This window comes from Salvelinus namaycush, chromosome 7, assembly GCF_016432855.1.
Source record: "Salvelinus namaycush isolate Seneca chromosome 7, SaNama_1.0, whole genome shotgun sequence".
Taxonomy (NCBI): domain Eukaryota; kingdom Metazoa; phylum Chordata; class Actinopteri; order Salmoniformes; family Salmonidae; genus Salvelinus; species Salvelinus namaycush.
In genome coordinates, this window is record NC_052313.1 from 55,142,654 (window position 1) to 55,158,970 (window position 16,317).

The 16,317-nt window shown below is 44.6% G+C and overlaps 1 protein-coding gene across 1 annotated transcript in view; it reads right to left on the reverse strand.

Moving 5' to 3' along the window:
- Positions 1-201: 201 nt before the first annotated feature.
- phka2 (phosphorylase kinase, alpha 2 (liver)) overlaps positions 202-16,317 on the reverse strand; it is a 41,749-nt gene continuing 25,633 nt past the window's right edge. The window contains exons 22-30 of the mRNA XM_038998343.1: positions 15,373-15,511; positions 14,690-15,003; positions 14,388-14,517; positions 11,288-11,389; positions 10,731-10,849; positions 4,796-4,849; positions 3,676-3,909; positions 2,648-2,848; positions 202-2,170 (exon numbers count right to left, since the gene is read on the reverse strand). Of these exons, the coding sequence (XP_038854271.1) occupies positions 1,997-2,170; positions 2,648-2,848; positions 3,676-3,909; positions 4,796-4,849; positions 10,731-10,849; positions 11,288-11,389; positions 14,388-14,517; positions 14,690-15,003; positions 15,373-15,511 (1,467 nt within the window). The 3' untranslated portion in view covers positions 202-1,996. The remainder of the gene's footprint in view (positions 2,171-2,647; positions 2,849-3,675; positions 3,910-4,795; positions 4,850-10,730; positions 10,850-11,287; positions 11,390-14,387; positions 14,518-14,689; positions 15,004-15,372; positions 15,512-16,317) is intronic.

The following is a 16,317-nucleotide window of genomic DNA, read 5'->3' on the forward strand; positions in this document are numbered from 1 at the left end:
CAATTGAATCTACATTTTGTCCCTTCATTTTGCAGACAATAGGGACAGGCGTTAGATTTTTTTGGTCAAATCATTGAGAACAGTATAAAAATAAACTGTGTTTAAAATATTATTGTCATATTCAGAACATATCTGTAACATTGATAGAGGCTTGGACTGCATTATACAGACAAATAGCTGAAGAGAAACCAGAAGAACACGTTATTAGTTTAGGGATTTAATTGATTGCATTTAAATATATTTCCTTCAAATGATTACATGTTGTTTTACAAGGTAGTGTGAATGAATGAGTGAAACCATGGTGTCAGACACTGTGATAATAGATTTATAGAATTGATCCCCTCAAAATGTCCTCAACTTGGTCCACGTGTCAAAATGTTCTCAACTGCAGACGTATAACATGGTCATTTCATGGCCAGGAATATCAAATGTAATTTAAAGTGACAGTATTAATTGATTAAAGTGACAGTATTAATTGTAATTTAGTCTGTTATATAAACGGTCATAGTACTTTTAAAAAATAAATTATTTCTATGTATCCACTATATTTATAGTCTCTATGGAAATGTACTCTTTTTTATATATATAAAATAAAGTTAGACACAAAAACAGAACAGTTTCAGTCGTCCTTAACTGCAGAACAGATTCTCCCTTTCCTTATGGTCTCAACTATAAGCCTGCTGGGATGCTAATGTCTAACACACTCTGTTGTACAGGATGTATACGGCTAGGATGCTAATGTCTAACACACTCTGTTGTACAGGATGTATACGGCTAGGATGCTAATGTCTAACACACTCTGTTGTACAGGATGTATACGGCTAGGATGCTAATGTCTAACACACTCTGTTGTACAGGATGTATACGGCTGGGATGCTAATGTCTAACACACTCTGTTGTACAGGATGTATACGGCTAGGATGCTAATGTCTAACACACTGTTGTACAGGATGTATACGGCTAGGATGCTAATGTCTAACACACTCTGTTGTACAGGATGTATACGGCTGGGATGCTAATGTCTAACACTCTGTTGTACAGAATGTATACGGCTAGGATGCTAATGTCTAACACACTCTGTTGTACAGGATGTATACGGCTAGGATGCTAATGTCTAACACACCCTGTTGTACAGGATGTATACGGCTAAAGGCTGAATATGGGATGAACCGCTGTTGGACTGATTCAACCATGTTTATATATAATCACATTGCCATTATTTCACTTCACAGATAAGCACACATTCACATTAGCAGCTATGAAGGCCTTGCTGAGATGCTCCGGGTACATATGGATAAATGTACAGTATTTGTGACACATACAGTGGTGATGGTGAGCAACACTTGAGATAACACGAGAGGTACATTTTACAGTGGTATTAAAGGTACACAGGCAGCTGCAGTACTTCAACACGGGACAACATAGTAACTCCTGGATATGTTCATATTCCCACAAGACAGGGTGAAACACTGATACAATAGAGGAGGGTTAGGCAAAATACAGTCATTATATCATATTAGATTGTTTTAAACAACTAGATCTGATTTGCACATATATATTAAATGTTAAAATTAAAATAATAAATAATTTTAGTACTGCATGTAGTCCAACAGTTAAAATAAAAAACAAACATATATTTAATTTTAAACCTGCTATATTATTGATTATAATCAATCAATTAGCTGCAATAACACTCCTTTGAGTAGAGTGTGTGTTGTGAATATCTTAGTCATAGGTCATAGGTCAATCCCCATCCAACTTCCTACCTAAGTCTAGTTCTCCCCCTTCTCTCTGAAGTGTGTACTCACTCACTTCAAGAATTCAATCCAATGATTAAATCATCCTTGAATGGGAGTGAACAAGCGTACAATTGGGGAGAATCGGAACTAGGCAGTAATATTTCGTTCCACACTATCATATATTACTTGACTAGACTCTCTTGATAGCTGCCTGCGAGGCCAGGGAGAGTGCTCTACATCAAACCCAGTCTGATACGTCATTGCATGAGACAGGTGGACTGTGGCAGGAAGTCTTGTAGGTATGTGACCACAGCCTTGGAGAGGTAGGTCATGGTACCGTAGCTGCCACTAGGGGCGCTGTCATAGAAGAAGTGACATATCCCCGTGGCTGGATCCTTCTCCAGGAAGTACTCATTGGCTCCATGGGTCCTCTGGAACATAGAGGACATGGCTGATAGGTAGATACAGATCATGTTGTCTAGCTAAAGAATAGGTCTTACTCCAAACTGAGACGTGGGGCTCGGATCCCACTTCTGACACATGTTATGTTATGATAGTCATATGGACGAGTCAGGCAGAGACACGTGACTCTAGTTAACATGATAATATGGCAACGATACAGGACAGACATCCAGGTCACTGAACTGGACCATTACACATTAACCTTATTACTTTCTTTATTACATTACTTTCTAGTGACCATCTCCGTGACCTCGTGGGAATAGTTTCCACCCTGAGATTGGAGGCTTGGGGGTTCGATCCCTGGTCAAGTCATACCAAACACTTTAAAAATGGGACCCGATGCGTCTCTGCTTACAGATTTTCCAGAGGGTGTACTTACTTGTACATCACGCTATAGAAACAGGAAAAAGGCTCCTGCCCTATGGGCCGTTCTGGCTCAGACTTACCTGGTCCTGTAAGAAGAGGTCATTGGCCATGTGTACGATGCGGTCTATCAGGATGATTCCTCCGATGTTGTCCACATCCATGTCAGCCACCAGAGTCAGCACCATCACAGCCTCCACCAGCAGCTGTCTGTACTCTGGCTGGGGGACGTGGTTCAGAACAGACTCCACGTGCACCGCAAACTTGATCTCACCCTCTGTCATCTGCAGGGACACAACGTCAGAGTCACAACGGTTTCCCGTCAGAGTCACAACGGTTTCCCGTCAGAGTCACAACGGTTTCCCGTCAGAGTCAGGAACGGTTTCCCGTCAGAGTCGGAACGGTTTCCCGTCAGAGTCAGGAACGGTTTCCCGTCAGAGTCAGGAACGGTTTCCCGTCAGAGTCAGGAACGGTTTCCCGTCAGAGTCAGGAACGGTTTCCCGTCAGAGTCAGGAACGGTTTCCCGTCAGAGTCAGGAACGGTTTCCCGTCAGAGTCAGGAACGGTTTCCCGTCAGAGTCAGGAACGGTTTCCCGTCAGAGTCGGAATGGTTTCCTGGACACAGATTAAATCTCCATCAAGGGATTTATCTGGCCAATCATAGAGTGTCTGAAATGACATATTATTTCCTACTATTATAGGAAGCAACATTTGTTCTAAATGTGAAAGTGTAGGCAGAGAGATGTTCCTTGATGCCATGCTGCTGTCTAGGGAGGTTACTGCACATTATAAATTGTGTTTTATTTATTTTATTTTTTATTTCACCTTTATTTAACCAGGAACAAGTTCTCATTTACAATTGCGACCTGGCCAAGATAAAGCAAAGCAGTTCGACACATACAACAACACAGAGTTACACATGGAGTAAAACAAACATACAGTCAATAATACAGTATAAAAAAATAAGTATATACAATGTGAGCAAATGAGGTGAGATAAGGGAGGTAAAGGCAAAAAAAAGGCCATGGTGGCGAAGTAAATACATTATTGTGTTGTAAAAAGGGCTATATAAATACCATTTGATTGATCAATCTATTGATTTGACAACATACCTCTCTGGTAGTGGAGGAAGGCAGCACGTATCCATCTATTGACAGGCCGTGGCACTTCTGCAGGATCTTCCACACCTTCTGGTAGAAGCCCATTGGGACCCTGTTGATGGCCCCATCCAGCCGTCTCCTCCTCAGCCACTGGCCCTGCTGCTCCTCCCACTGCAGGTGGCTGTCTGACCCCCCGGGGCCAACAGGGGACAGGATACCACTGGGGGTGGAGGGGCTGCTGCAACGCTACAGGAGGAGAGACGTGTTCATATACGTACTCACGCTGCGGTACACACACACACACACACACACACACACACACACACACACACACACACACACACACACACACACACACACACACTCCAGGTGAAAGCTATGATCCCTTGTTGATGTAACTTGTTAAATCCACTTCAATCAGTGTAGATGAAGGGGAGGAGACAGGTTAAAGAATGATTTTTAAGCCTTGAGACATGGATTGTGTATGTGTGCCATTCAGAGGGTGAATGGGCAAGACAACAGATTGAAGTGCCTTTGAACGGGTATGGTAGTAGGTGCCAGGCACATCGGTTTATGTAAAGAACTGCAACGCTGCTGTGTGTTTCACGCTCAACAGTTTCCTGTGTGTATCAAGAATGGTCCACCACTCAAAGGATAGGAGTCAACATGGGCCAGCATCCCTGTGGAACGCCTTCGACACCTTGTAGAGTTCATGCCCGACAAATTGAGGCTGTTCTGAGGGTGTGGTGTTCCTAATGTTTTGTACACTGTCTTATGCACACACTTAAGTGCAAAAACACACACATACACACACGCTCAAGTACAAACACACACAAGGGCGTACACTCCCGTTCATGTACCGACATGCATAAACACACACACACACTCATGTACACACACACACACACACACACACACACACAGTGACTTCTACCATACAGTCTTATGTTTTCCTGTTCTTTGACTCAAATACAGTGCGTCACCATGACGACACCAGCATGCTACAGGCCAGTACATGCTAGTACAGCAAGCATAAGGCAATGTAACGAAGAAAGACAACCGTTCAGAGTGAACCTCATCTGCATGGTTTAGTGAACATGGGATAATGAGGGAGACGTGGTTCATGGTTTACCGTGGAACGGGGAGAGGTGACATTGCTGCTGATGGAATAACCACTGTTACTCATCTGGAAAGGAACAACACAGAGAAGACGTCATGTTGTCATCGAGGGAGAGACACAGAAGGAGAGGATGACGGCGTGAAGGGAAGTCCTTCACACCTTGTAAATACAGTATAGATTATGATAAAACATTACAGTTAAAGATGTGGGCTGGGAAACAGACAAACATGATCAGCAGCTCAGCATGAGGTAAGGCACTACTGACTGTATTCTAGTACAGCTGGTACAGCTCAGCACGAGGTAATTCACTACTGACTGTGTTCTAGTACAGCTGGTACAGCTCAGCATGAGGTAAGGCACTACTGACTGTATTCTAGTACAGCTGGTACAGCTCAGCATGAGGTAAGGCACTACTGACTGTATTCTAGTACAGCTGGTACAGCTCAGCATGAGGTAAGGCACTACTGACTGTGTTCTAGTACAGCTGGTACAGCTCAGCATGAGGTAAGGCACTACTGACTGTATTCTAGTACAGCTGGTACAGCTCAGCATGAGGTAAGGCACTACTGACTGTGTTCTAGTACAGCTGGTACAGCTCAGCATGAGGTAAGGCACTACTGACTGTGTTCTAGTACAGCTGGTACAGCTCAGCATGAGGTAAGGCACTACTGACTGTGTTCTAGTACAGCTGGTACAGCTCAGCATGAGGTAAGGCACTACTGACTGTATTCTAGTACAGCTGGTACAGCTCAGCACGAGGTAAGGCACTACTGACTGTGTTCTAGTACAGCTCAGCATGAGGTAAGGCACTACTGACTGTGTTCTAGTACAGCTGGTACAGCTCAGCATGAGGTAAGGCACTACTGACTGTATTCTAGTACAGCTGGTACAGCTCAGCATGAGGTAAGGCACTACTGACTGTATTCTAGTACAGCTGGTACAGCTCAGCATGAGGTAAGGCACTACTGACTGTGTTCTAGTACAGCTGGTACAGCTCAGCATGAGGTAAGGCACTACTGACTGTATTCTAGTACAGCTGGTACAGCTCAGCATGAGGTAAGGCACTACTGACTGTATTCTAGTACAGCTGGTACAGCTCAGCATGAGGTAAGGCACTACTGACTGTATTCTAGTACAGCTGGTACAGCTCAGCATGAGGTAAGGCACTACTGACTGTGTTCTAGTACAGCTGGTACAGCTCAGCATGAGGTAAGGCACTACTGACTGTATTCTAGTACAGCTGGTACAGCTCAGCATGAGGTAAGGCACTACTGACTGTATTCTAGTACAGCTGGTACAGCTCAGCATGAGGTAAGGCACTACTGACTGTATTCTAGTACAGCTGGTACAGCTCAGCATGAGGTAAGGCACTACTGACTGTATTCTAGTACAGCTGGTACAGCTCAGCATGAGGTAAGGCACTACTGACTGTATTCTAGTACAGCTGGTATGAATGGGCTTTCAGCTGGTGGCTTCATGTTATAATGGTTGGTTTCATTATGGTCTAGCTGTGGAGATTAGAGCTGATGACTTCATGTCATGTTATAATGGTTTGTTTCATTATGGTCTAGCTGTGGAGATTAGAGCTGATGACTTCATGTCATGTTATAATGGTTGGTTTCATGATGGTCTAGCTGTGGAGATTAGAGCTGATGACTTCATGTCATGTTATAATGGTTGGTTTCATTATGGTCTAGCTGTGGAGATTAGAGCTGATGACTTCATGTTATAATGGTTGGTTTCATGATGGTCTAGCTGTGGAGAGTAGAGCTGATGACTTCATGTCATGTTATAATGGTTGGTTTCATGATGGTCTAGCTGTGGAGATTAGAGCTGGTGGCTTCATGTCATGTTATAATGGTTGGTTTCATGATGGTCTAGCTGTGGAGAGTAGAGCTGGTGGCTTCATGTCATGTTATAATGGTTGGTTTCATGATGGTCTAGCTGTGGAGATTAGAGCTGATGACTTCATGTCATGTTATAATGGTTGGTTTCATGATGGTCTAGCTGTGGAGAGTAGAGCTGATGGCTTCATGTCATGTTATAATTGTTGGTTTCATGATGGTCTAGCTGTGGAGATTAGAGCTGATGACTTCATGTTATAATGGTTGGTTTTATGATGGTCTAGCTGTGGAGATTAGAGCTGATGACTTCATGTTATAATGGTTGGTTTCATGATGGTCTAGCTGTGGAGATTAGAGCTGATGACTTCATGTCATGTTATAATGGTTGGTTTCATGATGGTCTAGCTGTGGAGATTAGAGCTGATGACTTCATGTTACAATGGTTGGTTTCATGATGGTCTAGCTGTGGAGAGTAGAGCTGATGACTTCATGTCATGTTATAATGGTTGGTTTCATTATGGTCTAGCTGTGGAGATTAGAGCTGATGACTTCATGTCATGTTATAATGGTTGGTTTCATGATGGTCTAGCTGTGGAGATTAGAGCTGATGACTTCATGTCATGTTATAATGGTTGGTTTCATTATGGTCTAGCTGTGGAGATTAGAGCTGATGACTTCATGTCATGTTATAATGGTTGGTTTCATGATGGTCTAGCTGTGGAGATTAGAGCTGATGACTTCATGTTACAATGGTTGGTTTCATGATGGTCTAGCTGTGGAGAGTAGAGCTGATGACTTCATGTCATGTTATAATGGTTGGTTTCATTATGGTCTAGCTGTGGAGATTAGAGCTGATGACTTCATGTCATGTTATAATGGTTGGTTTCATGATGGTCTAGCTGTGGAGATTAGAGCTGATGACTTCATGTCATGTTATAATGGTTTTTTTCATGATGGTCTAGCTGTGGAGATTAGAGCTGATGACTTCATGTCATAATGGTTGGTTTCATGATGGTCTAGCTGTGGAGATTAGAGCTGATGACTTCATGTCACGTTATAATGGTTGGTTTCATGATGGTCTAGCTGTGGAGATTAGAGCTGATGGCTTCATGTCATGTTATAATGGTTGGTTTCATGATGGTCTAGCTGTGGAGATTAGAGCTGATGACTTCATGTCATGTTATAATGGTTGGTTTCATGATGGTCTAGCTGTGGAGAGTAGAGCTGATGACTTCATGTCATGTTATAATGGTTGGTTTCATGATGGTCTAGCTGTGGAGAGTAGAGCTGGTGGCTTCATGTCATGTTATAATGGTTGGTTTCATGATGGTCTAGCTGTGGAGAGTAGAGCTGATGACTTCATGTCATGTTATAATGGTTGGTTTCATTATGGTCTAGCTGTGGAGATTAGAGCTGATGACTTCATGTCATGTTATAATGGTTGGTTTCATTATGGTCTAGCTGTGGAGATTAGAGCTGATGACTTCATGTCATGTTATAATGGTTGGTTTCATGATGGTCTAGCTGTGGAGATTAGAGCTGATGGCTTCATGTCATGTTATAATGGTTGGTTTCATGATGGTCTAGCTGTGGAGAGTAGAGCTGATGACTTCATGTCATGTTATAATAGTTGGTTTCATGATGGTCTAGCTGTGGAGATTAGAGCTGATGACTTCATGTCACGTTATAATGGTTGGTTTCATGATGGTCTAGCTGTGGAGAGTAGAGCTGATGACTTCATGTCACGTTATAATGGTTGGTTTCATGATGGTCTAGCTGTGGAGATTAGAGCTGATGACTTCATGTCACGTTATAATGGTTGGTTTCATGATGGTCTAGCTGTGGAGATTAGAGCTGATGACTTCATGTCATGTTATAATGGTTGGTTTCATGATGGTCTAGCTGTGGAGATTAGAGCTGATGACTTCATGTCATGTTATAATGGTTGGTTTCATGATGGTCTAGCTGTGGAGATTAGAGCTGATGACTTCACGTCATGTTATAATGGTTGGTTTCATTATGGTCTAGCTGTGGAGATTAGAGCTGATGACTTCATGTTATAATGGTTGGTTTCATGATGGTCTAGCTGTGGAGATTAGAGCTGATGAGATAACATGACTATTAACTAACAAACTCAACCCACGCTGATCGGACGAGACGAGTCATCCAACTGCAATCAGAACCATACAACATTATTACTACTATAGACAAAGAGCATTCTGTCGTCATATCTTCTAACTAGAATCAAACATACAGAAAGAGCATTAGGTCTATACTAACCTTTAGATTATATTATAGAGCATTAGGTCTATACTAACCTGTAGATTATAGAGCATTAGGTCTATACTAACCTTTAGATTAAATGATAGAGCATTAGGTCTATACTAACCTTTAGATTAAATTATAGAGCATTAGGTCTATACTAACTTTTAGATTATAGAGCATTAGGTCTATACTAACCTTTAGATTAAATTATAGAGCATTGGGTCTATACTAACCTTTAGATTATATTATAGAGCATTAGGTCTATACTAACTTTTAGATTATAGAGCATTAGGTCTATACTAACCTTTAGATTATAGAGCATTAGGTCTATACTAACCTTTAGATTAAATGATAGAGCATTAGGTCTATACTAACCTTTAGATTAAATTATAGAGCATTAGGTCTATACTAACCTTTAGATTATAGAGCATTAGGTCTATACTAACCTTTAGATTAAATTATAGAGCATTAGGTCTATACTAACCTTTAGATTAAATTATAGAGCATTAGGTCTATACTAACCTTTAGATTATAGAGCATTAGGTCTATACTAACCTTTAGATTAAATTATAGAGCATTAGGTCTATACTAACCTTTAGATTAAATTATAAAGCATTAGGTCTATACTAACCTTTAGATTATATTATAGAGCATTAGGTCTATACTAACCTTTAGATTATAGAGCATTAGGTCTATACTAACCTTTAGATTAAATGATAGAGCATTAGGTCTATACTAACCTTTAGATTAAATTATAGAGCATTAGGTCTATACTAACCTTTAGATTATAGAGCATTAGGTCTATACTAACCTTTAGATTAAATGATAGAGCATTAGGTCTATACTAACCTTTAGATTATAGAGCATTAGGTCTATACTAACCTTTAGATTATATTATAGAGCATTAGGTCTATACTAACCTTTAGATTATATTATAGAGCATTAGGTCTATACTAACCTTTAGATTATAGAGCATTAGGTCTATACTAACCTTTAGATTAAATTATAGGGCATTAGGTCTATACTAACCTTTAGATTATATTATAGAGCATTAGGTCTATACTAACCTTTAGATTATAGAGCATTAGGTCTATACTAACCTTTAGATTATAGAGCATTAGGTCTATACTAACCTTTAGATTATATTATAGAGCATTAGGTCTATACTAACCTTTAGATTAAATTATAGAGCATTAGGTCTATATTAACCTTTAGATTAAATGATAGAGCATTAGGTCTATACTAACCTTTAGATTAAATTATAGGGCATTAGGTCTATACTAACCTTTAGATTAAATGATAGGTCAAAGGAAATCAGGGGTCTCCAAACTTTTCTAGCATGAGAGCTACTTTTAAATTTAAGTAATTTAAGATACATTTTTTCCTGCTTCCAATAGGCAGTCTTTGTATGTTCCCAAATTCTGTTTTCTTGGGGGAATGTCATTCTGTCTACTCAGAAGACAGTTATTGTGATCCCTAACTGGCTGCACCAAGTGAATGACAAACGCACACACCCCAAAGGGGCAATACTGCTGGAAATGAATTGGCAGATATTGTGTTCCGTTTGGCTTTAAGCCAGTTGTGGCTAACCAGGGGTGGTTGGATGGCAATGTGGATTTGATTGGATAGTAGCCAGCAGCTTGAGTGGTCTAATACTAGTGAGATTTGTTTATGACAGTTTGCAAAAGAACACGTGAAAAATAAATGCTTTTTCAGAATTGTTTGGCGAGCTCCTCTTAGGTAGACTGCGTGTTACTGGTAGCTTGTGATGGACCTGTTGGAGAACCCTGATGTAGATATTCTCCATGACATGCAATAGTCGGCTGACGTGACCATACCTGTTTGATCTCACGCTTCAGCTTGCGGATGCCGGTGCGCTCCGTCTTAGTGGCTCCAGTGTGACCCAGCTCATGGATGGAGACAGCCGGGCTGGTGGCTGAGGACTGCATAGGACGCACTGACACAGGAGGAAGGGAGACAGACACAACACAACAATTCATTTGAATCAATAAAATAGTACTACACCTGCAAAGATACCAGTACACCTGTAAAGATTTGAGAAGAATCAGGAAATGTATTAATACTGTAGAAACTACAGGGCTAGGGGTCTATGTAGGGGTCGGGGCTAGGGGTCTATGTAGGGGTCGGGGCTAGGGGTCTATGTAGGGGTCGAGGCTAGGGGTCTATGTAGTCGTCGGGGCTAAGGGGTCTATGTAGGGGTCGGGCTAGGGGTCTATGTAGGGGTCGGGGCTAGGGGTCTATGTAGGGGTCGGGGCTAGGGGTCTATGTAGGGGTCGGGGCTCGGGGTCTATGTAGGGGTTGGGGCTAGGGGTCTATGTAGGGGTCTATGTAGGGGTCGGGGCTAGGGGCTGATTTGGGATTGGGAAAGACTCACTGCTCCTCTCCACCCCAAACTCCTTCCCACTGAGGATGTGGTGTAGCAGGTTCTTCATGTCTGATGGACTCAAGTTCATCAGGCTCTCAGAGGCCTCCTCCCCTGCAGAGGACAGAAAGAGAGACGCCTGCAACGCTGAGTAGAGACACTCGGTAAAAACTCCCCAAGCACTTCCACACTAAAGGCCATACAGCTCAACATCCAGATACAGTAGTGTTACTACTAACCAGGTCTACCTGAAAGAACTACCAGAGCCCTGTTCAGATGGTGAGTCTACTGAGGCCTTTACAACACAGCTGATATATTCAACCATTCTAAGAATGGTACTGAACCCTTCCTGAGCAGTGTAGACTAAACCCTTCCTGAGCAGTGTAGACTGAACCCTACCTGAGCAGTGTAGACTGAACCCTACCTGAGCAGTGTAGACTGAACCCTACCTGAGCAGTGTAGACTGAACCCTACCCGAGCAGTGTAGACTGAACCCTACCTGAGCAGTGTAGACTAAACCCTTCCTGAGCAGTGTAGACTGAACCCTACCTGAGCAGTGTAGACTGAACCCTACCTGAGCAGTGTAGACTGAACCCTACCTGAGCAGTGTAGACCGAACCCTTCCTGAGCAGTGTAGACTGAACCCTACCTGAGCAGTGTAGACTGAACCCTTCCTGAGCAGTGTAGACTAAACCCTACCTGAGCAGTGTAGACTGAACCCTTCCTGAGCAGTGTAGACTGAACCCTTCCTGAGCAGTGTAGACTGAACCCTACCTGAGCAGTGTAGACCGAACCCTTCCTGAGCAGTGTAGACCGAACCCTACCTGAGCAGTGTAGACTGAACCCTACCTGAGCAGTGTAGACTGAACCCTTCCTGAGCAGTGTAGACTGAACCCTTCCTGAGCAGTGTAGACTAAACCCTACCTGAGCAGTGTAGACCGAACCCTACCTGAGCAGTGTAGACTGAACCCTACCTGAGCAGTGTAGACTGAACCCTACCTGAGCAGTGTAGACTGAACCCTACCTGAACAGCGTAGACTGAACCCTACCTGAGCAGCGTAGACTAAACCCTACCTGAGCAGTGTAGACTGAACCCTACCTGAGCAGTGTAGACTAAACCCTTCCTGAGCAGTGTAGACTGAACCCTACCTGAGCAGTGTAGACTGAACCCTTCCTGAGCAGTGTAGACCGAACCCTTCCTGAGCAGTGTAGACCGAACCCTTCCTGAGCAGTGTAGACCAAACCCTACCTGAGCAGTGTAGACCGAACCCTACCTGAGCAGTGTAGACTGAACCCTACCTGAGCAGTGTAGACTGAACCCTACCTGAGCAGTGTAGACTGAACCCTACCTGAGCAGTGTAGACTGAACCCTACCTGAGCAGTGTAGACTGAACCCTACCTGAGCAGTGTAGACTAAACCCTTCCTGAGCAGTGTAGACTGAACCCTTCCTGAGCAGTGTAGACTGAACCCTACCTGAGCAGTGTAGACTGAACCCTACCTGAGCAGTGTAGACTAAACCCTACCTGAGCAGTGTAGACTGAACCCTACCTGAGCAGTGTAGACTGAACCCTACCTGAGCAGTGTAGACTGAACCCTACCTGAGCAGTGTAGACTGAACCCTACCTGAGCAGTGTAGACTAAACCCTACCTGAGCAGTGTAGACTGAACCCTACCTGAGCAGTGTAGACTAAACCCTACCTGAGCAGTGTAGACTAAACCCTACCTGAGCAGTGTAGACTAAACCCTTCCTGAGCAGTGTAGACTGAACCCTACCTGAGCAGTGTAGACTGAACCCTACCTGAGCAGTGTAGATTGAACCCTTCCTGAGCAGTGTAGACTGAACCCTACCTGAGCAGTGTAGACCGAACCCTTCCTGAGCAGTGTAGACTAAACCCTTCCTGAGCAGTGTAGACTGAACCCTACCTGAGCAGTGTAGACTGAACCCTACCTGAGCAGTGTAGACTGAACCCTACCTGAGCAGTGTAGACTGAACCCTTCCTGAGCAGTGTAGACAACCCTACCTGAGCAGTGTAGACCGAACCCTACCCGAGCAGTGTAGACTGAACCCTTCCTGAGCAGTGTAGACTGAACCCTTCCTGAGCAGTGTAGACTGAACCCTTCCTGAGCAGTGTAGACAACCCTACCTGAGCAGTGTAGACCGAACCCTACCTGAGCAGTGTAGACCGAACCCTACCTGAGCAGTGCAGACAACCCTTCCTGAGCAGTGTAGACTGAACCCTACCTGAGCAGTGTAGACCGAACCCTACCTGAGCAGTGTAGACTGAACCCTACCTGAGCAGTGCAGACTGAACCCTACCTGAGCAGTGTAGACTGAACCCTACCTGAGCAGTGTAGACTAAACCCTTCCTGAGCAGTGTAGACTAAACCCTACCTGAGCAGTGTAGACTGAACCCTACCTGAGCAGTGTAGACTGAACCCTACCTGAGCAGTGTAGACTGAACCCTTCCTGAGCAGTGTAGACTAAACCCTACCTGAGCAGTGTAGACTGAACCCTACCTGAGAAGTGTAGACTAAACCCTTCCTGAGCAGTGTAGACTGAACCCTACCTGAGCAGTGTAGACTAAACCCTTCCTGAGCAGTGTAGACTGAACCCTACCTGAGCAGTGTAGACCAAACCCTACCTGAGCAGTGTAGACCGAACCCTACCTGAGCAGTGTAGACTGAACCCTACCTGAGCAGTGTAGACTGAACCCTACCTGAGCAGTGTAGACTGAACCCTACCTGAGCAGTGTAGACTGAACCCTTCCTGAGCAGTGTAGACAACCCTACCTGAGCAGTGTAGACAACCCTACCTGAGCAGTGTAGACCGAACCCTACCTGAGCAGTGTAGACTGAACCCTACCTGAGCAGTGCAGACAACCCTTCCTGAGCAGTGTAGACTGAACCCTACCCGAGCAGTGTAGACCGAACCCTACCTGAGCAGTGTAGACTAAACCCTACCTGAGCAGTGTAGACTGAACCCTTCCTGAGCAGTGTAGACTGAACCCTACCTGAGCAGTGTAGACTGAACCCTACCTGAGCAGTGTAGACTGAACCCTACCTGAGCAGTGTAGACTGAACCCTACCTGAGCAGTGTAGACTGAACCCTACCTGAGCAGTGTAGACTGCGGGCCAGCTCTGTAGCCATCACCTGCATGATGAGTCCGATTCGGAGACGCAGCATGTCCCCAAACAGAGCCGGCTGGGAGCGGACGTACATGGCCAGGTACACCATGATCTCCTGCATTATCACAATACAGCAGTCATTACTTTCCCTTCATCACAGAGACTTGTTACAAAACTGACCAAAGTTTGCTTTAACCGCTCAAGCTAGACTCGCATCAGGCAGAGAATTTTGATGGAAATGGGCATTTGTAAGCATGTTATATAATCCCAGTTATAATGTGTTGTACCTGAGTGAGCACAGCGATGCTGATGTCCTGCCCACTGGCCTCATAGATCAGAGAGCTGAGTTCTTCTGGAGGAAGAGGAGCTGAGATGACTTTCTCCCTGGGCTCCGGTGGTAACCCCACTGTCAGCTGCTTGTGGTGGGAGATGAGATCTGTACAGGCCTCAGCCAGCACCTCCACTCTCTTTCTCAGGATACCAGAGATGTATCTGATCAGACCCCACTCCTTGTTGGCCCCAGCCTGGGCATACAGCTCCTCCAGGAGACACCTCACACTGACCCCACCCTGACCCCCCACATCCACCAGCCAATCAGCACCTTTCAGGTTAGAGAGAATTACATTTCATTCAGTTCAATTCAATCTGAGGAGTCAATTCAACTCAACCTGAGGAGTCAATTCAGTGTAATTCAAACCTAAACATGTAGAGAATTCAATTACATTTGATTCAATTCAAAGATTCAATTCAATCCAACACGTGCACCATCTAATCCAGGGGTGGGAAAAATATGGCCCATTTGATCCGACCCGCAGGAGGTTGGAGTAAAACAAAAAATGGGGGAAATTATTATTTTGTGTAAAAAAATTAAAAACTCCAGGTCACACTTGAACACCTACAACTAAATAGAGAGTGTGTAGAAATGATAATGGACCTTTACAGTTTGCCCACTCCTGATCTAAATCAGTACCTTTCATCACACAGAGGATATATAGTATGTCTGCCTGGTCCTGCAGTGTGGGACACTCCTTCAACTGTCTCACCAGAGACCCAAAGTCTGTGTTACCCTGGGAGTCCCGCGGCAGCTGGAGGTCTGCAATACTGGGGGCCTGAGAGCAAGGATACACACACACACACACACACACACACACACACACACACACACACACACACACACACACATTAGAGGATCCAAACACACAGACGCACCAGAAAGACAGTATTGGAGTATGTTGTTGGCGTAGACTAACTGACCTTGGGCTGCTGTTGATGTGGTGTGTGGTGGTGTGGATGGAGCGGTGTGAGCTGGGCCACGTGCAGAAGGTAGACTAACTGACCTTGGGCTGCTGTTGATGTGGTGTGTGGTGGTGTGGATGGAGCGGTGTGAGCTGGGCCACGTGCAGAAGGTAGACTAACTGACCTTGGGCTGCTGTTGATGTGGTGTGTGGTGGTGTGGTTGGTGTGGATGGAGCGGTGTGAGCTGGGCCACGTGCAGAAGGTAGACTAACTGACCTTGGGCTGCTGTTGATGTGGTGTGTGGTGGTGTGGATGGAGCGGTGTGAGCTGGGCCACATGCAGAAGGTAGACTAACTGACCTTGGGCTGCTGTTGATGTGGTGTGTGGTGGTGTGGTTGGTGTGGATGGAGCGGTGTGAGCTGGGCCACATGCAGAAGGTAGACTAACTGACCTTGGGCTGCTGTTGATGTGGTGTGTGGTGGTGTGGTTGGTGTGGATGGAGCGGTGTGAGCTGGGCCACGTGCAGTAGACTAACTGACCTTGGGCTGCTGTTGATGTGGTGTGTGGTGGTGTGGTTGGTGTGGATGGAGCGGTGTGAGCTGGGCCACGTGCAGAAGGTAGACTAACTGACCTTGGGCTGCTGTTGATATGGTGTGTGGTGGTGTGGTTGGTGTGGATG